General features: G+C 36.7%; 1 protein-coding gene across 1 annotated transcript; it reads left to right on the top strand.

Annotated features, from left to right (window-relative positions):
• Positions 1 to 1,468: 1,468 nt before the first annotated feature.
• LOC121321271 (T-cell surface protein tactile-like) lies at positions 1,469 to 22,009 on the top strand. The gene is made up of 9 exons (XM_041260172.1): positions 1,469 to 1,576; positions 6,719 to 7,063; positions 7,862 to 7,986; positions 12,350 to 12,563; positions 17,235 to 17,299; positions 18,642 to 18,729; positions 18,860 to 19,036; positions 21,599 to 21,732; positions 21,995 to 22,009. The coding sequence occupies exons 1-9, from the start codon at positions 1,516 to 1,518 to the stop codon at positions 22,007 to 22,009; spliced, it is 1,224 nt and encodes a 407-aa protein (XP_041116106.1). The 5' UTR covers positions 1,469 to 1,515.
• Positions 22,010 to 23,066: the final 1,057 nt, after the last annotated feature.

The raw sequence follows: 23,066 nt of genomic DNA, 5'->3' as shown, positions 1-23,066 counted from the left end.
CATTCCTAGCAGCCATTTCATTCAGATAACAGCAAGAAATAGTTAGTCAATTAAATGATTATTAAAACTATATTACAAATACAATTGTCAAAAATATCAGATGTTACCTCGATTATTTCTTATTTGACCATGCATCTGTGTGGTTACTTAGTACTTTCTGCACAATTTTCTTATTGTTGTAATATTTCACATAGTATGGGTAATGTTATTGTTTATCCATTGGTTTAGAGTAAAAGTAGAGCACAGGTGAATATAAAAAATGGTATAGTTTGTTACGCAATGTAATTTATTGTAGGGCACACAACACTTTCGCTGCAAAATGGTCATGTGCACCAAACCTCTACAGTAATCCTTATTGCCACTACCACACAAGGAAACAACCCCATTGCAAACCTGGAATGGCTACAAGCAGCTGACTCTGTTGCAAAAGCACAAATGCCCCTGCTATTCGCTCCACCACCGCTGCTCATCTCAGGCACACATTATGTTGGCACGGTCTGTTATCTTTGACTCGAGATCCTAAGAGAGTACATATAGTGTGCTATGGCATAAGCACTTTATTTTGCTGTTTCCGTTATGGCTTTGCAATGAAGTTGTTTTGTTTCAGAGCCTGAGTTAGCTAGCTCGTGCAAGAAAGCTGGTAAAACACAAGCTGGCTGAGAACATGGATGCAGACAGACAGGGCAGGTGGCCAAAGCACAGATCAACTTCACCTAGGGGAATATGGTTTTTAACTCTTTTAAACCATGTAACACTGAGGTACTGACTTGCAAATGAGCCTTCAATTATAAGTTGTTAACCCCTTTGTGTTTTACAGTGTGACGACCCCTATTTGTTTTTGTTTAAGGAATGGATCAGAGAGCATACTGACTCGACACTTGCTCTGCCCACTTAGCATGTGTGGTTGTTGTTGATCAGAGAGCTAGCGACAGCACAGTTATATTTGCTGCTGCCACTTTATCCCCTTTTGAGACTTTTGTAGAAGTCTTAAGGATTATTAATAGTTAAGTAAGTAAATAGTTAATTAAGTTATATTGTTGCTAGGTAAACTCGGGTCCAACAGTAAAGGAGGCTTCATTATTGTGCACTTGTCTCCTGTGTGGCCTTTTGGAAAAGGATCCAACACCATTGAAGGTTTGGGACCCCACCTTTTGGACCCTTTTCACTTTTCACTTTTTGATATTTGATGTGTATTTTTGAATGTGTCCTAAATATCCAACCTTTGTCATTTTAAAGCAGTGTTTATCAAAGTATTCTCTATTTCTCTATATGAAGTGTGATTAACTTTACTGCGTAGATTTCATAACAAAGTAAAAAACCTATGTAAAATGTTAAACAGCTAATGGCTTCTTTGGTGTGAAGAAAATATAATGTTATCCAAAGCCAACCAAAGGCTGGGGCTTTTTATACTCTGAAACTGACATATTAAAACTACCAGCACGTGTGGTTTCAGTAAAGGTTAGAAAAGACTTCCTGTACAGACATTCAACTGACATTTGCTACAATTGGGCAGACATGTCTATCAGAAGAAAGATAGTCTATGCTGTTTCTTTGCTGTTAATATGTATTGTTGAAGGTAAGTTTGAACAACATTTATGGAAATATTTTTATATTTATTCTGCTAATGATTAGCCTATTTGTAGTTCCTTAGCTGTTAATGTTTGATAACTATAATTCAATCACTGTTGTAGCAAGAAATGTAATAATGTAAGGCCTTCCTGATTGAAAATCCAGCAAGTTACATACAGCCTGTGCCTTGATTTTCAGTATCAAATTTCAACTATCAAATTTGACCCACTTGGAAAAATGGTACAGCATTTCAATTTATATAGTACATGACAGAAAGTAGGGTTCACACAACCTTCTGATCACTAATTCTGGTCATGTAGTTTCAGTTTGTATAATACTGAGAGCAATGTATTCAAAATACTTTTTAAAACAATGAAGTGTAGGTGCCTACTTCTAGAAAAATATCACAACTAAAGTTCATCCCGTTGTAGCACAAATATCTCAAATCATTCAAAATGTTATTTAGAATAAAAATCTATTATTAGGCATTGTGATTTCATGATCAGTGTTCTAAATTCAATGTCAAAATTAAATAATTTCCAATAATAAAACAAAAAATTATCATTTTTAAAATCAGTCCTATCGTGAATAAAACTAATGAAGAGTGCTGAGTTAAAAGGTTACCTCAGGTCAGAAGGGTATAGTGACTATTCTGTTTGACTACAAAGTTGCAGTGAAAATTCATTGTGATTATATAATTAGGTTAATTAAAACAAAATAAACCCATTGTAAAATAAGTTTAGGTTGCTATTGCTATGATACTATATTGTATTATGATAATTGAGCGAAGCTCTTTTCCGAACAAATACCTTTATTACGCTCTTTGACACAAGAAATATTAAAAACAGTGATTTATTGCACTTATACAGTAAAATATAGTACTTTTCGAATTTTGCATCAGCGTGGATGAACCTAATTAACTAAATTTGTGAAAATATTAAGGGCACACTGTTTATTATTTTTCAATAAATTAAACTAAAGAAAGAACTGTAATAAAGTCCTTTCTTAGTAAGTCAGTTCGCTTCCCATCTATATGCAGAACAATGGAAACATTAGCCCTATTAGAATTATTTTCTGCAGTAAAGATAGACAACGCTCTTACCACATTGTGTGAACCCCATCCGTTTTGTTTAAGTAGCTTTAAGCTGTCATGTCACTGTTCATGCATATATTCAGGTTAGGTTTCTTCTATTGCTCTGTTCTGTCTTAGTTTGTGGTTATGCTTAGACATTGTTCTCTTCACTTCCTGTAATGACGGCTAGACAAGGTTAATTCTCACATTTTCTAATTTTGGTGGTGGTGGTGGTATTTGTCATACTGTTATGGGTCCTTTTGTTTTGATTTCATACCTTATATATTTCAGAAGGTATATGAGACTTGTGAAAATATATGTTTTCCTGTAAGTGTAAAACTCTTGCAGAGTTTGTATATTATAATTATAACCTTCTAATGCTGCAGTTGCCTGGACAGACAGCTAAACTACGGAACCAATAGCAAAATCAATCACCATAGGTTTGTCCTACTCAGAGCTAGTAGTTGAGCTGGCTCTGCTGGTTTTGCTTGACCTGATCTTGTGCCCTGTTCCAAATGCAAGAAAAATGACTTTCATACAGTGTTTTCTATTCACAGTCAAACTGTTTAGTATCACTCCGAAGGGACAAAGCAATGCTTAAATTAAGCAGAGGGTAGTTCATCAGTTTACAAATAACCTGGCAAAAACACACATTTTGTTGATAGAACAAACATTATGGTTTTGTCGTGGAAATTGAAGCATACAAGTATTCATTAATATTCTGTAAATGTAAAAAAATTAAATAAAACAAAAAAAACTTCCAATCTAATCATATAAACAGTAGTGGGTCTTTATACCTCCTTATTCTCTGAGTAAATCATTTTACCGTATCTTGTTTTATGCAATCAGTGGGTAACCATTCACCCCTGGGGGGAAAACGCCAGTATAATTAATTTTGAGTTAAAATAGACCTCATCATTATAATGAAAAACACAAAAAAGCTGTAAACATACACAAAGAAGTGTGTACTGGGTCATACGTTTTTTTTCAGAACATTTCAATACTGTACAGCAACTTACTTACATTTAAGCTTTCTAATTGTGTTTTATTATTCTCAATATATTAAATGGGATGGAAATCAGTTTTATATATAAATAAATAATAAAGGGAGGGTTTTGAAACCCACAGAGGAGTTTTTTCCCCATTGACTCCCATTATACTCTAGGTCATTTCAATGGTGTGATAACACCGTGTAACAATTTTTTTTTTATTATTTTTGGTTCCTGGGTAGTAAGTGTTATTTCCTAATTGCTTATGCCTCAAAAGTATAGAAAATGGCTATTATTCCCCATAAACTTTGCTTTTGTGACCAGGACAGTGATATTTTGAAATGTACCTATTTTCCAGAACATTCCAGATAGAAGTGCTGAGTAAACTTGAAGTAACTTCTAGAACTTTCCAGTAATATAAATAGTAGTATAAATACAGGGGCCTTAAGCCCACCAGTTCAGTTTAGTTCCAGCTGCCTAAGTGGATACATATCTGCATTTTTCTGAGATGGCATCAAGAGGCTGCAAGCATCCGGCAGACTCATTTTGCAGCCAATTTATCAAGACAAGAGCGAAAAAGTACTCCGTGGAAGCATCTGCTAAGATGTGTGAGGCCTACAAGGCATATTTCGGCATGCCTGTGGGGGATCAAGACAAATCCTGGGCACCTCATTTCACCTGCGAGCACTGCAAAAAAACTCTGGAAGGTAAGATGGACAATTGTTGCTCGGAATTTTATGTTATAAAATTTGTTAATTTTTAAAATTGTAAAAGTTTTTAATTTTAAAATGTTTTACAATTTTCAATGTTATTGAAAAAATATATCATATATGAAAAATGTTGCGAGAATCTCTTACACATTAGTCATGGGTGAAATAAATGTATTTTTGTAGGATGGTACAGAGGGGAAAAGAGAGCCATGAAGTTCGCTATCCCAAGAATTTGGCACAAACCCACTGACCACTCAAGCAACTGTTGCTTCTGCATGGTGGACCCTTCCAAACGTCGGACTGGCAAGAATGCACCTGCTATCACGTATCTAGACCTTTCTTCATCCATCACCCCGGTGCCATGAGCTCCCCGTAACCACTCCTCCGGGGAGAGTTCTTTAGAAGAGAGCAGCAAGTTAGAGAGCAAGGAAGACGTTGTAGATCCAGATGACAATTTCAGAAGTGGAGCTGAGGAGAGAAACCCGTACTACCCCAACCAAAAATACCTCAACGACTTGATTAGAGATCTTGGTCTCAACAAGTCCAATGCCGAGCTTTTGACGTCTAGGCTCAAGCAATGGAACTTGTTGGATGAAAGTGTGCAAGTCGCAGATCAGAGGAAACGTCACCAACCTTTTTCCAGCATCTTCACCCGTCAAGATGGACTCTGCTTCTGCCACAATGTGACCAGTCTGTTCGAGGCAATCGGAATCGCCTGTAACCAGAATGAGTGGCGCCTCTTCATTGACAGCTCATCCAGGAGCCTCAAAGCCGTGCTGCTCCATAATAGTAACAAGTACCCGTCTCTTCCCCTGGCTCACTCGGTGCACCTCAAAGAGGATTACAACAGCATCAAGACCTTGCTCAACGCTTTGAAGTATGATGAGTACGGCTGGGAGGTCATAGGAGACTTCAAAATGGTGGCATTCCTGATGGGTCTCCAAGGCGGTTTTACCAAGTTTTCCTGCTATCTTTGCCTTTGGGACAGTAGGGACACCAAGGCGCACTACCACAGGCGGGACTGGCCACAGCGGACCGAGTTCTCTGTGGGGAGAAACAACATCAAGTGGGAGCCACTGGTGGACCCCCGGAAGGTGCTGATGCCACCACTGCACATCAAATTGGGCCTTATGAAACAATTTGTCAGAGCTCTAGATAAGGAGTCGGCAGCCTTCAAGTACCTTCAAGACTTCTTCCTTAAGTTGTCTGAGGCAAAGGTCAAAGCCGGTGTCTTCGTCGGACCACAGATAAAGAAGATCCTGGAGTGCAATGAATTCCCCAAGAAGCTCACTAGTAAGGAGAAAGCGGCTTTGAACTTTGAACGCCGAGACTACATTTGGGGGCTGATTCGTGAAAGTGATTTACAGTATAATTGTAAATCTCGAAAAACTACTCACTTCTAAATCTTTTGTAGTCATTTTTGTATTACTTTAGTATAAATACATATGTTGTATTCATATATTGTTTTTTTCTGACTTTATGTGAACGAAAAGACACAAATTCGTCCGTTTTCTCATTGGAAATAGGTAAATTTCAAAATATCACTGTCCTGGTCACAAAAGCAAAGTTTGTGGGGAATAATAGCCATTTTATATACTTTTAAGGCATAAGCAATTAGGAAATAGCGCGTACTACCCAGGAACAAAAATTGTGTTACATAGTGTAATAAGTGTTCAGTCAGGGAACTCATACAATAGATAGAATATTTCTTACACATTAGACACGGTAACACATTTATGCGTATTATACGTTCTTGGATAAACATTTAACATATAATACATCTGTGGCCTTTGGCCTCACCTCAGGGAACCCCTGCCCATATATTTCCCACTGATAAGTGGAGAGGCTGACTGAAGGGAAGCCATGGGCAGGGGGCAGGATAGCTGCCCTCCCCCTTAGATGAGCCAAAAAACAGGTGGAGGCTGGGGAGAAGGAGGCAAACTCTAACTCACAGCGGGGAGGTAATGGATCAGGTAAGATCTAAATCCTTTCCTTGACAATCATTGGACAAGTAATTACGTTGTTAGAGATAAGGTACTGCTATTTCGATTGACAATTGTCTGGTTATTGACACTTAATAAGCTTGATTTGATTGACTGATTAAAAGTGAGTTCCCAGCCTGAACCACTACTTTGCTTAATGAGAGTGATATTAGCAGGTTTGACTGTTCAAGAAGCATTGAACCTCATATTAACTTAATTGGTTCAGTTTTCTGGAAAACAAAGTGTACAGTTATCAGCTGCTAACTTTACCAATGGTTTAGTTCAATATGAAGTTTTAGTGTGACTGCATTTTCCATCCCTTAACATTAGCCTTACTTTGAATCACGTAAAACTGATTTTGTTGTCTTATGTTTTTAATTGATCTTGCTTTAAAAGGTTCACCTGAAGACTTTCTTGAACATGGAGTCGTATATGCTACTGTGGGCCAGAATCTCACCCTAAACTGCTCTGTGGATGACAATGAACTAAAGGTTTCTCAAATTCAATGGGAAAAGACCAACAATGGAAAAAAAGAGATATTAGTGGTGCATAACCCACAATTCGGGACTGATGGTAAACTTAAATCTAGCTTTGCACCTCTACAGAATAAAACATCTGGGCAACTATATGGTGCAACTCTAAGTTTATACATGCTGCACATGTCAGACAGCGGTCAGTATTGCTGTGAAATTGTTACATTTCCGAAGGGATCAATTAAGGACATCACAAATCTCTCCATAGGTATGTTAATCCCTCTTTAACTTGTTATTGGCACCTGGAAGCAATGCATATCTGTAATTCAAGTAAGCGTGTTTCAACAGTGATAATGTTTCTGGTGTTAATAGAGGTATTGTAGGAACATAACAGGTTAATATGATTCAGCATATGCTTGCTGGCCTAGTCTCTATGACAGCCAAAGAGATAAGGACTGTAGTTTTGTTGTTGTTAGTGTTTCAACGGTATTTAAAATTGTACTGATCCTGCAAGTCTGTAACTAGGATATGAGAATTGAGTGAAACTGTCTCAGTGCCTATAGCAACACCAATAGGGTTGAGGCCCACTGAACAAAGGGAGAGCAGGAATTAACAACTGAACTGCACTGCTAATAGCATCCAGCAAATACTCACATCAGTGAATAATGAGAAAATGGAAGGCAGCATGTAACAGCTGAAACTGCAAACTCTGAATAATAATAAAAAACATCAAATAATTAATAATCTTGAAGGGACTTACAAAGAACTTCACTACCTGGGATAGTCATTATAGAAAAAGACAACCAATGATTAAAGACTCAATTAATAGACTGAATTGATCTACCAGGAACTGGTCAATTTTACAGGAAGTGCTAACAACAACAGTGCTAACTGAATTAAACCATTACATACATCAATTACTTATATTAATTGGGTATCTAAACACCAAAACGCCCTACAGTACATTTTCTAAAATAAATATAATTGCTTAATAATGAAATTTACAAAACTGTGTTGCTCTAAGTGGGCCCTAATGCAATTTTTTTCATAATAAAACCCCTTACAGATGTACAAGAAGAGGAGCTTTCATTCACCACTGTTGATGCACAACTTAATTACGAAATACAAATACAATGCTTGAAAAACATGACTGGGATCATGCAATCTGGAATGGTTCTCGAGTGGGTTGTGGTATGTACTTTTTACCTTATACTGTATAATATCAGCATATAACTGCAGCTGGGATAAAAAAAAAAGAGAATAATATTTAGAGGTTATAGTGAATTGAATTATTAATACTAGAACAATTGCACAGCCGAAACGCTGTATTTAAGAACAATTAACAATTAGGATAAGTCAAGAACGGACAACCGCGTATCTTTCGGACACACAGAGTAATTTAAACTTTAAAAGTGAAAAACGCCAAAATGACTGCTGTGGTGGTTCTAGTGTTAAAAAAATTTACATCCACTGCGTGGGGTGCAGTTGTGTATAGGTTAAAGAACGCTATCAGTGTTCTAAATCAATGAGTTTGGAATGGTCAACACTTTTTAGGAGCTTGCATATTTTACAATGAAATATCATCAATAGCAGCAATATAGTTAAGTAGAACCTTGGTGTATTTCGGTGGGCTGGAGTTGGGATATGGGTTTTTTGGGGGGGGGTGGAGGGATGAGTCTGTCAGTCACCCTACAGTCACCGTAGCAAGCTTCCTAATTCTCGTCTTGCTTTTCAGTTTGCTGCGGTTATCCTCACAGACTTGCAGACTCAAACTTAAAACAAACCTTGGTTTCAATGACTAGTCACCTGAGGCAGCTCTTGTTTTTATCTGACCCAGAAAAAGAATTTTTCTCTCCTTCTGGCTGTCTTCCTTCAACAAATAATCCACCGTAAAAACTTTCAAAGAAATTCGCCCGTACCACTTCTCCTCCATTTGACAATGCTACTGCTTCAACCTCTAATTATACAGCTGTGTCCACTGCCGTTCCTCTTCACCGCCCTAAATGCATTAGACCTCAGGGTGATTCTCCAGCGTAACTTTTATTACAAAAATTGGCCTATCAACAAACTTGTGAAAGCTCTTTTCAAAAAAGGATTGCCATAAAAGCAAGGAGTGATTATCTGTTTCATATTGCAGTTACATAATGACCGAACCTGTCCTTCCTCCTCAAAGCAGAAATCCAAACTAGTCCATTCAGCTCTGCCCCTGCTACATTGCAAGCTTTTCTCTCCTCTGATTAAGCAAACACAACTCCTCTGTTTTCAATTTCATCTTATCCTTCCTCCGATTTGCTTTATCAGATTTTTAACAATATCAAGCAACTCATTCAACCTCTTTCAACCACAATTTCTACAGTATTTGATCACCTGGATGCGCTTGATAACAGAATCAATGGCTTGGAATCAGCAGCCATTTTATCCTCATCAGGGACACCAGCAGCAGAGCGTGCCTCTCCGACTGCTTCAGTAACGCCCACACCTGCTTTTGAGCTACCAATCTTCACTCTAGCAACTGCTTTAGTTCAGAATCCTCCTCTGCTTCAATAGTTCACTGCCACTCTATCTCTCCTCAACTGAGACGCAATATCATTGAAGGTAAAGATGCTAATTTAGTTTCAACACTTATTGGAACTTCAGAATTTCTGGATCACAGCGGTACCATTTTTTATGAATATCATAAAGCTTTTTCAGCCAAAGTAACATCTTGGTTAGCATTGGACAATACACTGATTGACTAGTCTCAACCTGATCAAGATTTCTTTAAAGATTCTTCAGTGGTCTCCATGCTAATGTTGTGGAGTGTGTGCTTCCACTGCCCATTTTACCTCTCTGTGTCCAAAGACAGCCTCCTCTTCAGTCTCCTCATCAGCCTCAAATTATTCCCCCCTTGCTCTCGACAACACTCCTTTTTTTAGGATTTGTGTTTCTCAGTTTCTTCTATTCATTCTTCAGCTCCGCCTGATGGAAAACCCATCAAATATTATGTTGGCAGTCAGCTGTGCAATAATTTAAATTCCTCATTCTGCATTTCCAAAGGATGCTGTTTTTTTTTATATCTGTGCAGTTTATGTGGTGATGCTCATTCACATTCCATCTGCCCTCTTTCATCTAAATGACAGTCCCTCTAGCTGAAGCACTCCTAGAACTCAGGTCTCTCTTGTCAGCTTCTCAGAAGTCTGGCCTCCAGAAATCAAAAACTGTTCTCCTCAGCTTAAATCCACAGCCTTACTTGACGTACTCCCTACGGTCATTGTAGTCTTTGAGGCCCATTTTCACAAAAACCAAAAATCTTAATCTCTTGTGATAATCAATCTACCGTTCATATTATAAATAAAGGTTGTTCCTCTTCCCTTCTAATTATGCAACTTATTTACCAGCTAGTCTGTATTTCAGTTATCAATAATTTGTTTTGAAAGCCGAACACCTTCCAGGTATCTTTATAGTTTACAGATCGCGCAATTCAAACGTCCCTCAGCTCAAACCTTTCCCTCTACCCATCCCTCCATCCAGAGAACTGGTTTTCAACTAACATTTACATTTGCAATCTTGTCTTCAGCTCATTCTACAGCTGTTCTTCCTCCCTAATTGCATTCTCCCATTAATTCTGTATAAGTGCAGCAACATCAGCAGCTAACCTTAAAATCAACCAGTCCATCCTCAGCAGCGGAATCTTACATTCACTCTTTTCTTCTCTATATTATTCCACCAAACAAAGTATTGCTAGCTTGCCTAGAGTTGGGGAAGTACAGGGGGGGGGGGGGGGCAAGACCCTGGCCCATCTGTGAATGGGAGCCCTACCCCTTTGTATAACTGTGCACTATATTATTTGTATTATTTTCATTATAATTATGGCTGTTTTGTTTTGATAATATAACTGTATATATTGGGTTTATTAATGTGATTTGTTGTTATCATTATTATGATTTGGGTATGTGTATTTAAGTAAATATTATGATGAACTGCGTTATTTTGGGTTAGCTGGCAAGGATGGGGTTAACTCCCCATCCTAACTGAATGATTGTGGAATGTGACAGGTGGCTAGGAGTTAAGTGATTGCCAACTGTGTAATTAACTCCTAGCCACCTACTATGTAAGAACCCAGCTAGGAGTAGGAGTGGAGCGTAGTTAGGAGACAGCTGGAGAAGCCGAAAGAGAACTTGAGAACCCGAGTACATACTCGTTTCATTTGATTTATTTGTTCCTGTGTTGTGTTTTGAAACCCTTTTGTTTGGCCTTCGTGCCATTTTGTTTTGTATTTGAAAAGTGCTTTGTTTGTTTTACTTTTATTCATTTAATAAATACACTGCTACGGCAGTTTAAGCCCCACATTTTCCTGTGTATCCATACTGCTTCCTGGTCCGTGACATCACCACTACATCCATCCTGCCACACCCTCTTTATGTGTTTATTTCTTATTCTCTCTTCCAGCGCTTTTGTTCTCCCTGCGTAGATCGCAAGGCTCCCCACGCAGCCTCTGCATGTCAACCGAGTCTGACCTCTCTCAACTAGATGACTCAGTAAGCCAGGGAGCCCTTGGTTCAACCTCCTATCCTTCCTTAGTTTCCTCTTGGGGGAAGTCCTCGCTTCCCAGCCTTGGAGGTCGATCAGTTTGGCCTCACCTCAGCGAGGGCAGTTTTCTGAGTAGTCAAGGGGAAACTCCTATTCTGTTACTAAGTCACAAGCACTTTGTCTTTATTCAGTAATCCCTTTTTCAGGCATGGCTCCTGGCTTGTGAAATAATAATAACATAAAGAGTATAATGAATTCTACAATTGTTTTTTTACATGCAAGTAAATGGCAGATGCACCTTGAAAATGCAGCCATCTGTGTCCCTAGTCACAATTAGTCATCAAGTGAGATAAAGATCTCAAGCAGTTTGAGTCCATCAATATAGGACAAAAGGCTGCCACATTGAGAATATCTTATCAGCACTCCCATGAAGAGAACATTTTATTTCCTGTAGATTTAAATCTTTATTCCAGTGAATATATCAGGGTTGAGTAGCTTGCTTACAGGCATACAAGACAAGCCTCTAATCAGCAAAGCAGTAAAGGCTTGGGTTTCTGGCAGTACTTTGGACAAAGTGGTATTACTAATGGTATTGTAGGATCTGAAGTCTCAGGGTCCAGAATCAGGCCAGCCTGGTGAAGGACTAGCACAGCCTGCTTATAGCTTTCACAGGTTGGATCCAAGTCTGGCTAGGTTGTAAAGTAGCCAGAATTTTTATTATGTCTGTAAAAATTCTCTTAGACTAAAAATTGCATTGCAATTTTGAATAAACTGCTAACCCACGCAAAAAAACTCAAACTAAGGTTTGATTTAATTTATTAAAACAGTTTAAACTAGGGTTTGATGTAATTTATTCAAACAGTTTACAAAAAAAAAAAACATTCCATTTTTCCCCCAAGTTTTGGGAATATAGCCCATAGTCTTTGAATTAACACATTATTTTAATCTTACAATAGGTGCCAAATTCTTTAGCGCATACACCTGGAACAGTGATTATGCAGCCAGACAGCCATTTTTTTGACATTTTGACATTGTGTTGTTTTAGCAAGGCAATGGAACTGAAGAATTAATCGTAACATCCAACGGGACGAACAAGATTGATAGCAACCTTCCAACATATAAAGGTCGTTACCAACTGAACAGCCATTATTCACTGATTGTCAAGTCAGCAAAAACTGTTGACCATGAAAGAGTATTCATTTGTAAGATCAAGTCACCTTATAGACATCTCAAGAGCAGTTCCAGAGTTAAAGTCTTTGGTAAGTCTTATATTTCTTTATCCATGTTGTCACACTATCATTTCTTTGTCACGTAACATACTGATAGCCTTTTTAAAAGGTGTTCAATAAATCAGGGCTGTTTTCAGCCATGAAAAATGATGAGGCACTTGCCCAATCTAGAAAACAATTGCTACCCGTGCTGGTTTAACACCAGCACCATACTTGTTTGTCTGTTTATTTTTGCCACTGTGCTGTTTTGTCAGTTTCGTGAAAGTGTTTTGTTTAAATATTTTATTTATTGTTAAAATTCACACACCAGTGCATTCAACCACAGTACAGTGTCCGGTCTCTTCCTGGTCTGACGTCACCACAAGTCATCCTGTTCACATGCTCTTATAACGCAAACGCATAATTAATCATCGCAATCATTATTCATTTTATTTGACTACTTTAGCAAGGGTGAAGTCTTTGTTTGATGAAACAGTTAATGTTGTAGCTACAGCCTCCAAGCAGCAAGGTTAAAGCGATCATCACTGTGGTTTTAGGAATGTATAGGCAAAAAAAATAATTGAGCTTATTGTGTCATTATTATTTTTCCATGATTAACTTATGAAACTGAGATGGTTCAATGATGCTTTTTTTTTCATTCCAAAACTGGCAAACTAAATTATCTGACAGACTCGATGCAAAACAGCACACAACATGTACTGCCTCCCTTACCAATTCTGCATTCATAGCAAGATTGCATTTGCTGAAAATAATTGTGAAAGCTTATAATTAGGTCTGTCACTCTATTAAAAATTGATCGGTTAATTTATGGGCTAGTTGATTACTCGGTAGATTTAAAAAATAAATAAATAAAAAAAAACCCAATGGGAATTTGGTGTTTTTAAAAGCATTTTTATTATTATTTTTTATTTTAGTAAATGTAACACATTTTTACAGAACAACCATTCTTTTGGGTAACTGTCAGTCATATACCTGAAACCACAAGGTAGCTGAGCTGCGTTTCCATCATCAGTTGTTTAATCTGCCATTACAGTTATTTACTTGGCTTCCTGTACTTCTGCTTTTGTTCATTCTGAATCTTGTAAGAGGTACCCGAGAATACTGTGGGTATTAGCAAGTGATTGCTTAACATGCTGTCATAGTCAGAAATCAGAGAAAGTAATTCCACATACATACCTCTATTTGAGGAATTGGTGCATCCATCGTGCCCTCTGAATGCCAGTTCTTGTTTGCCAAGGTAAACAACAGAATTAATCAAGCATTTAAGAACCTCATTTTTTTTTTTTACTTGCTTCTTGTTATGTATTGTATCCCTATGCTTCTGCTCATCCAGTTGAAAATCAATCCGGATTTGTCCAAAAGTTTTGAGTGTAACAGTGGCTCGCAAGTGACTTTGAGAATGCTCATGTTTTTGTGTTGACTTCGGTAGGCATGCTAGATTGCTGTAGCCAGTGCTGTTTGATACTGCCTTCCCTGTACTGAACAAAAGATTCCAGCAATATACTTTTTTTAAATTGACAGCTACCGGTAAGCCACGGATATTTCATAATTAGAATGTTGGAAGTGGCGAGTATATCCCTTCCCTTCCTGTGCCAGTTTGGTTATTTATGGTGTATTTTTAACAATCTACAATTTTTCTGAGAAAGTTCTTCTTCAAAACTGATTCGTAACCAAATCGACTATGATGTCTCCATTATCTGATGACATTTTTGTGTTTTAATAGGTAAAAATTATAATTCTAAATATTACTTTGAAGTTCTCAATATTATTTCCCAATAACAGTCTATAATATTAGCAATATTGCACAAACTTCAGCTATTGTTACATCACTTACCCTAGCATATTTATGTCCCGCCTTTGCTCACTAATGATTGGATTGCAAAACCAGGGCAGATGTTTGACTTTCCCTTTGCATAAACCTACTCAAAACCTTCAATTGTTTATGTCCCGCCTCCGCTCACTTACGATTGGACAGCCACAGAGAAAATGCAGATTTCTATTGGCTGATTTTATTTAATATAAAAAAATTAAATTCTGCACGATTAAATTTAAAAAAATAAATAAATCTGTGATCACCTATTTAGTTAAGAGCATAAGAAAGTTTACAAACGAGAGGAGGCCATTCAGCCCATCTTGCTTGTTTGGTTGTTAGTAGCTTATTGAATCTCATCAAGCAGCTTCTTGAAGGATCCCAGGGTGTCAGATTCAACAACATTACTGGGGAGTTGATTAATTGGTCCAATTAATCTGTTAATAGGAGCAGCTCTACTTACAATACAAAGTGAAAGGTGTTTAATATCATATCAATGTTTACATAGACACCACACACCTATTTTTACTAGGCTATAATATAAATCCTTCTGTATTTTATTGCATACATTTTGTTGTGATTATTTTTTATTTGTTTAAATGTTTTATTATGTTAGTCATTGTTTGCTTGTTTCGTATTTCTATGGTCTGTGATGTCTGTATGGTCTTTATATTTTTTCATTGTAAAAGCTTTGGGATATTATATTGTATGTAAAAACGGCACAAGTACTAGGCTAATATTGTCAGTTTATTTGATTTCATTTTTATTTTCGGCCTGCAGTTGCAAGGTCTTTTACCGCTTAGCATGCAGCAATCTTATTTATTCAACTGGACGCATGCTAGTCGTGTGTATGCTATATTACTTTGCTTTATTGTACTGTGTCTGACTGTGCGTCAAAGGATTGATACCAAGCCTTTTCTACTTTGTGAACGAAATATCTTTATTCTCCTTCGGTTTAAAATATTCATTGAATCCTAACATTTTTTTAAACATTATACTAGACATTTAGTGTACGTAAAATAGCAGGTTTTTATTTTTTATTTTAAATGCTTAAAATAGTTATTGGGATCATTTAGGAGAAGTGAATAGTCAGATTGTTTTCCAAATAGTTTCATGTGAGAACATCCAGGATTAACATTTTGGAAAATCCAGTATTGAACCAAATATAGCCTTGCAGCCAGATAATATTTCTTAACAGGCAATGATAGCCCTCCTAGTTTAGAGAATGAGAGCCCCCTTATTTATTCTGGGTTGGGAACCTTCCATAGAAAATCTACCCAACAGTGAGATTAGCAGCATTTTCCAGTTCAGCGTGCACCTTTAGTCCACCTTGCGTAACCCTCTAGTCCACTCACTATTTTCTGTAGGAGTCAAACCCTGTTTTAAATTACACGGACATTAGATTTAAACTCAGCTTTTGCATTTCTTCCCTGGCTTTAAGTTTAACCATTGCTCAAACAATCTTACAGCCCACTTACACAGTTCTCAAAAACCGATAGCTTGCAATGATATTAGGTCTGCATCTTTTTTAGGTTTGGCAAAACTATCCATAACTTTCCTCCCCGTTTCTGCAATGTGAGACAATTGGTTGAATTAAATGTAACAAAAGAGCAAAAACCAAATCCAATTACTAAATCATCATCATTTATTATTTACAATAATTATACTAGGTACATTATTTCATGGCATTGACATTACTACGTTTAAAGTGTAAAATACTTACTACCCTGTCTACCAGTAGCAGCAGCTGATTCATTTTCTAGCAGGACATGAAGTGCCGCATCACATTCCCTCTGAGCTTGTAATATACTATAACAATTTATATATTTATAATTCATATTTCAATATAACCACGGATTAAATTTTCATGGAATATTTCCCAGAGCCCAACCATGTCTCTCCGATCCATTTTCTAATTCATTATATTGTTTCATTCTCATTAAGCTTATACATTATCAGGCAGTGAAACTGATATCTTGTTTCAGGTCTGCCAATAGCAGTGACTTATTTCAATCACAGAAACAAAGCAAATGCATTGTGTTAAGTTTACACAGCAGTTAACTCATTTAAAGTTGCACATGATACATGCACACACACACACAGCACTAGCAAAAACCAGGGGAAGAAAGGACAGACATCCACAGATACAGAAGTGGCGCTCTTGATATGCTGCTCTCCATATACTGTACGTAACTATTTTCACTTGTAATAACTGGCATGAAAGTAAATTGCTACAGTCATCATGAAAATAAATGTAGTACTCCGTTGTATCTGAAAAATAGGATTTATTTTTTTTCAATTCATATATTTTTTTATTATTACTTTACGAATAATATTGTTAGTTTCTTACGTTTTTTTTTTTTTTTTTTATTTTCTCTTTCTGTGTCAGTCTAAACACACGCAATTGCTACTTAGGACTACTTTGCTTTTTATAGTGTGTTCAGTTGTTAAAGTTCCTGATTGCGCCACTAAATAAACCTGGTTTCAGCAGGTCTTAACACACTGCTCAATTATCTATTTGGGACCCTACTGCACTGTCATCAGAATCACTTGGGCGAATATTGTAATGATACCATACCCCGAAATTTGTGCCGACATGTGGCGATGGGGCAGGCGCTATATAACGGCGCAGGACATGTCTTCAGAATACCATTTCAGCGCAGTGGGTTTTTTACGTCTCTGCTTCGTTTTTGCGCCACAGAATCGGGGGCAAGTGCCATTCACGCTTGCACTCTCATTTGCGCGATGATCAGAATACAGCCCAAAGCGCTGAATCATTTATGACCGGTACACAACATATTTCACTATGTATTTGGCTAAAACATATTATATGGAAAGTAAAGCATGCTTTATTGTGCCAAAATAATATTTTTGCCTTCTCTTTTTTGTAGGCCAATCAACGAAACCTGAAATAACTTTCAATTACCAATATAATAATCTCCATACTTTAAGGATGGTAAGTATTTTAGTGATGTGGAAAGAAATGCAGTAGGCTGAAGTTTCAGTCATGATATTACTGTTTGGGCCCACAACACACTCTATAGGCCTGCACTTTCTCAGGACTATGTGGCAGCAGATAATCACAGTGCTCCTCCAGGTCTTCACTGCAACCCTGCAGTTCAAATCAGGATTATTTTTTATAAATTCAACATGCAGAAAATAATATCTTTGAACAATATAGCTCATATATATATCATATATATATATATATATAATATATATATATATATATATATATATATATATATAAACTTCACAAATCGATCCACCAACCTTGATATAGATTGAAGTCCAAAAAACCAATTGGTCGCACACTCAAAATCAGGACCAGATTTACTGGTGTTTTAAAAAAAAGATCTTCATTTGTTAAAAAACAAGTTTTTACTAAACCGTACAAACAAACAAAAAGGAACTACATGTTTCGACACAACAGGTTTTCGTCAGGTTCACAATTGTGAGTGGTCCACTTTTCCTTTCCCCAGTTCTAGCATGTGCTGGCTGCACTGTACAGTATTAGAAAGCAGCGTCAACCTAGAAATCTGTCTGTGTGAACTTCATTTTTTATTCCATTATGATCCTACACAAAGGGGAAATACATAAATATAATATGTTTTTTGTGTAAAAGAGAAACAATAAAAAATGCATTGCTATCTGAAATCAAATGAACTGAAGCTACAATCTTGTAAATGTGCCATTGTATTACAGACTAAGTGCAAATCCAATGGAAGTGAAAATATAACGTTTCTGTTTTGCAAAACAAATAATACAAATATTATTAAATGTACTATTTAAGAACACAGGATATACAGTTCTGGCAATGTCTAAATGAGATTGGCAGATTTTACCCAAACTCAAGTCAAAATAGATACCATAGTCCATGGCTTCAATGAAAGTGAAAAAACAGCATCCACAAACTTGAATTTAAAGTTTATCTAGAAACTTCAGGTGCATTCACATAGTATTCCAATTCCAATCCCAAAAGAAAATAAGATAGTGACAGACAAGTTGAAAAAGTCACGTGAATAGAATAATCTAGCTAGAAAAAATAAATAGAAATCATCTTTGTTGTATTTATATTTTTTATTATTTGTGCATTTTTCCTGAGGGATATATACTGCATATATACTTTATTAACTGAGTTTCTTTCTCTTTTCAGTACAGTCTCTTACAATCATTAAAACAGTAACTCGTACAAAGCCACAGAACTGAAAGCTTAAGTGCACATTTCAATTTCTGTAGCACTGCACAATCTTACAGGTCACAGCTCTGATGTTATTTTTTTTTTTTTTTTTTTTTAGACTGGCACTTGTCTTATTAGGAATGCATTTCCCAAACCAAAGCTCACATGGTACATAAATGGACACCTTCTACAGGATAAGGAAAGAGGTACTTTGTCTATTTAAGTATTATCCAGTTTTTAGAATTTATAACAACGCATTAAATCATGTTCTGTTCATGGATAATGTGTTTGTCTCGTGTAAATCTAACACTATTTCATTGTTGCTATTCAATTTAGGAGCTTCGATACAATCTGAAGTGTCCAGAGATGTTGAAGGACAGTACCAAGTGATGACTACTTTGCACTTACTCATTAACCAGTCAAAGGGAAATCAGTCCTTGTGGTGTCAAAGTGCGTTTATTCATCAGAACAAAACATTGCAGAACCAGTCTGAAACAATGGTTGTCCTTGCCTGTAAGTAAATAGCAGCAAAAGTATCTTAGAAAAGTGTATTTTCCAAAACTAATACAAACAACACCATAGTGTAAGGTCATTTCAGGTCCATGACTACTGTCGCTTTTGCATCTCACTCTGGTTAACTTCACAAAACAAGAAAGCCGTCAAAAAAAAACCCCAACATGACATGAGTTGCTCTCGCAGTCTATTACCAACATATTACATTTATAAAGCCCCCCAACCCCCCCCCCCCCCCCCCCCCCCCCGGCTCCAGGTGAACCACTAAAAACAGTCTCATCAACAACACTAGCTTATTGAAGTGAACGATCAACAATTTCTATGTGGTTACACAGTCAACATCTTAAAAGCACACACACATATTTGTATTATGACTCTTAAAATATGTACATCTAGTAATTGGGGCAAATTGTCAGAGGGGGGGATTGTCGGGATTGTCGTGCACCCGGTTATTTCAAAGTGTATACGTGTCAAGAAGCACATCACACATACTTTGCTTGGTGCCTGGAACATTCTGTGGTGTACCTTGTTTTGTCTTATCTTGTGTCAGGTGTAGATGTCAAGAATTTTGTTATGTTAACCTTGATGGGGGAAAGGGAAGCAGATGTTACAAAATTTTTTTTTTGTTTTGTTCTTGGGTAGTAAGTGTTATTTCCTAATTGCTTATGCCTCAAAAGTATATAACATGGCTATTATTCTCCACAAACTTTGCTTTTGTGACCAGGACAGTGATATTTCAAAATATCACTATTTCCAATGTAAAAACGGGCAAATGTGTGTCTTTTCGTTCACATAAAGTCAGAAAAAAACAACATCTGATTCCAAATTAACATGTATTTATACTAAAGTAATACAAAGATGACTACAAAAGATTTAGAAGTGAGTAGTTTTTCGAGATTTACAATTATACTGTACATTTTGAAATATCACTGTCCTGGTCACAAAAGCAAAGTTTGTGGGGAATAATAGCCATTTTCTATACTTTTGAGGCATAAGCAATTAGGAAATAACACTTACTACCCAGGAACAAAAATTGTGTTAAATAGTGTAATCATGCAGTGGAAAGCAGCCTAAATATGAGCACAGAAGTCATGTAAGCTGAATGTAAATGAATGCTTTACAGAGTGACTCTTTTGTTCAAAACAACATCAGCTGAGACACTGAGGAGACGCTCTTCATGCTCTATTCAAGCTACCTTGTTCCTTGCTGTTCGTACAATAAAAAATATGCTGATTTAAGGAATACTTTTGTCAGACTGCTTCAGAAAAGGAGCCGTACACAGGTATAGGACAAATTACAGTGTATATGTAATTATGATACCTCAACAAATTTCCCCATTATACTCTATCTTGAATGAATGCAGTTGATGAAAAAAAAATCTATATTTCATTTAAGCAATAGAACCAGAAGAGGGCTTTACCATCTGGTAAGGCTCATCTTGTGCTGGTAAATATCCTGAGCCGAAGGCAAGGGCTTTTAACATAATGAAAGGGCCTTAACAGATGTAAAGCCCTCTTTTGAGAGTTCTATTGCTATTAGGAAATGGGTATGTTAAAAAAGTTTTTCGGTTTGTTTTTTTTTTGTGATTTTATGCAGCACTGGTTGCTAATGAATATAAATGTGTTCTTCTATATTCCATGAGTAATGCGGTTTACTCTGAATTCCATCTGTGGTCTTCGTAGCCTTTAGGCTTCATTATCCCAGCGGTGGACTATGACTCTTCGTGGGTATTTCCAATAGCCTAAATAATACCGCAGTACTAAATAAAAATCCTCTACTTGCATGGAGCTGTTCTTCAGTTCAGGTACCTTATAAACAAAAGGGAACATGGTTTGTGAAGAGTACCGTTAACATTTTAATTTTTTATTAGGGTTTTAGTGCAGGTTTGTGTATGTAGTTACTGTTAGATCCTAAAATGTATTAGCAAAAATAAAAAACACATTTTAGTAATTGAAAATATCCAGTCGTCTACATGTGTTAATGCTGATCCTGCTGTTTGTTCAGTAGCTTGTTCACAATGTGTTCATAAAGTTTATTCAAAGCCTTGACTTTGCTAAGAGAAGAGAACACCATGCCTGTGTTGTTATGATATGCTGAAATAAAGTTGTTGAAAGTAATCAAACTGCATCCAGTGGTTTGAGTTCTCGTCATTCAAACAGGAGACGAGGTGCTATTGTGCTTACACTATTGCTGCTGATAGCATACCATATTCTTATTTTTTTTGTTTAACTTGATTTACTTAATACATTTAAATAGGTAGATTGAATGTATATAGAACTGCAAGGAAGCAGATCTAGTCGTCATTGACAGATAACATTCAGACGGCATAATCGAGAGTAGAAAAAAGATCAAATGCATGAATACTGTATTGACGTATTTTCCTACGGATTGATTTGGAACAGTGATTAAACATAGTTTGAAGGTCCTTTATCAGACATTAGGGACCTCATACTGACCAATCAGGTTAAAGGAACACTAATCCATTTTTCAATTTATTGTTTATGCTGTTTATACAGTCTATGAATATAGAGACACTAAACAAACACTTACTCTTTTTTTCAGATCCTGATCTATCCATAGAAATCACACAACCGACAACTTTTATAAAAGAAGGGGACGATGTACAAATCCAGTGCAAGAGTAACCTTCCAGCAGATAAATATGTGTTTTGGTCAAGCAAAGTAAGACATAAAACAGTTCATTGCAGCATTATAACATCGTTATTGAACAAATGGCTGTGTAGTTACAATGCAACTGCATGTTCAATTACAAAACGTTACACCATTTTTACACATGTTGTTAAGCACAATGGAACCACATGCACAATTACATTTGAATAATAATATCCCTCACCTTTAAAGATGTAAGCAATCATTGTGAACGGCCCATAAATGCTGGTTCTTGGGTAATCATGTTATATTGTGACCTTTCAACTCTTTTGTCTGCTTCATGCTAAAGTACAGACACAAGTGAAGCCCCCAGGTCGAAAGGTTACAATATCATATGATTTCTCAAGCAAACAGGTTGGCTTCCAGTAACACAGAGCAATAGATAAAAGGTATTTGAAAAAATCTCGGAACCAGTTGGAGTTAGGATTAGTAATATATATATATATATATATATATATATATATATATATATATATAATATATATATATATATATATTTACTGTGTTCACATTTGTTTTCTTTACTTCCAGAATACATCTAACATCTAAAATCTACAGCAGTAAAGATGGCAATTTGAATTTGAGACAAATAACAAGACACCAAAGTGATGCATATGTTTGCAAGCCTGAATGGTCACACTTTTATTATTTTAGAGAAATGAACATCACAATACCAGTTCTAGTTAACTGTAAGTATTGCAATTGTATTAATTTATAAATTGAGCTCAATATGTTGAGTTATAATAGTAATAGCTGGAAACTCTTCAAATACAGCTGCAAATATACCATATGATGTGGAGGTACATCTTTGCAACAGTAAAGAAGAGACTGGCTAGGGAGTTAACTCCCCCTTCAAACTTTAATCCGTGGCAGCTACCAATTATAATAGTCTCTGCTGTACATGTTGAGTTTACAGTCTTCCCCCCATCCTCCACATAATCTCCGGGCTCCTCAGCTGGGTTAGCCATCGAACCTCTTGACTGCCTCTCAGATGTATATCAGAGGCAGCACTGAGTGCTTCTAAAGGTAGGGTTGCAGAATAAAACAGGTCAAAATGCTGTAATACATGAATCAAAATAGTTTTTATATTTCAGGTTTTCCTAATTGAAACTGTAGACCCAATTAAAAGGTTGAAGCTAGGGTTCATGAAAGGATAAGGAGTAAGCAAGGTGCTGGTAGTAAACATGAATGATTCCCCTCATGCTGCAAACGTACCTAAATCCTGAATCTGAACACCCTTTGCCTTTCAGCCTTGCGCTGTGTTGAACTGTCCAGTGATTGTGAGACTAATGTGAACGGAAGTCTCTTATTAATATTACCACGACTTCCGAACTCATTTAATCTAGTCAGAAGTGTCAGAC

Source organism: Polyodon spathula, chromosome 9 (assembly GCF_017654505.1).
Source record: "Polyodon spathula isolate WHYD16114869_AA chromosome 9, ASM1765450v1, whole genome shotgun sequence".
Taxonomy (NCBI): domain Eukaryota; kingdom Metazoa; phylum Chordata; class Actinopteri; order Acipenseriformes; family Polyodontidae; genus Polyodon; species Polyodon spathula.
This window is presented reverse-complemented; position numbering and strand designations above follow the sequence as displayed.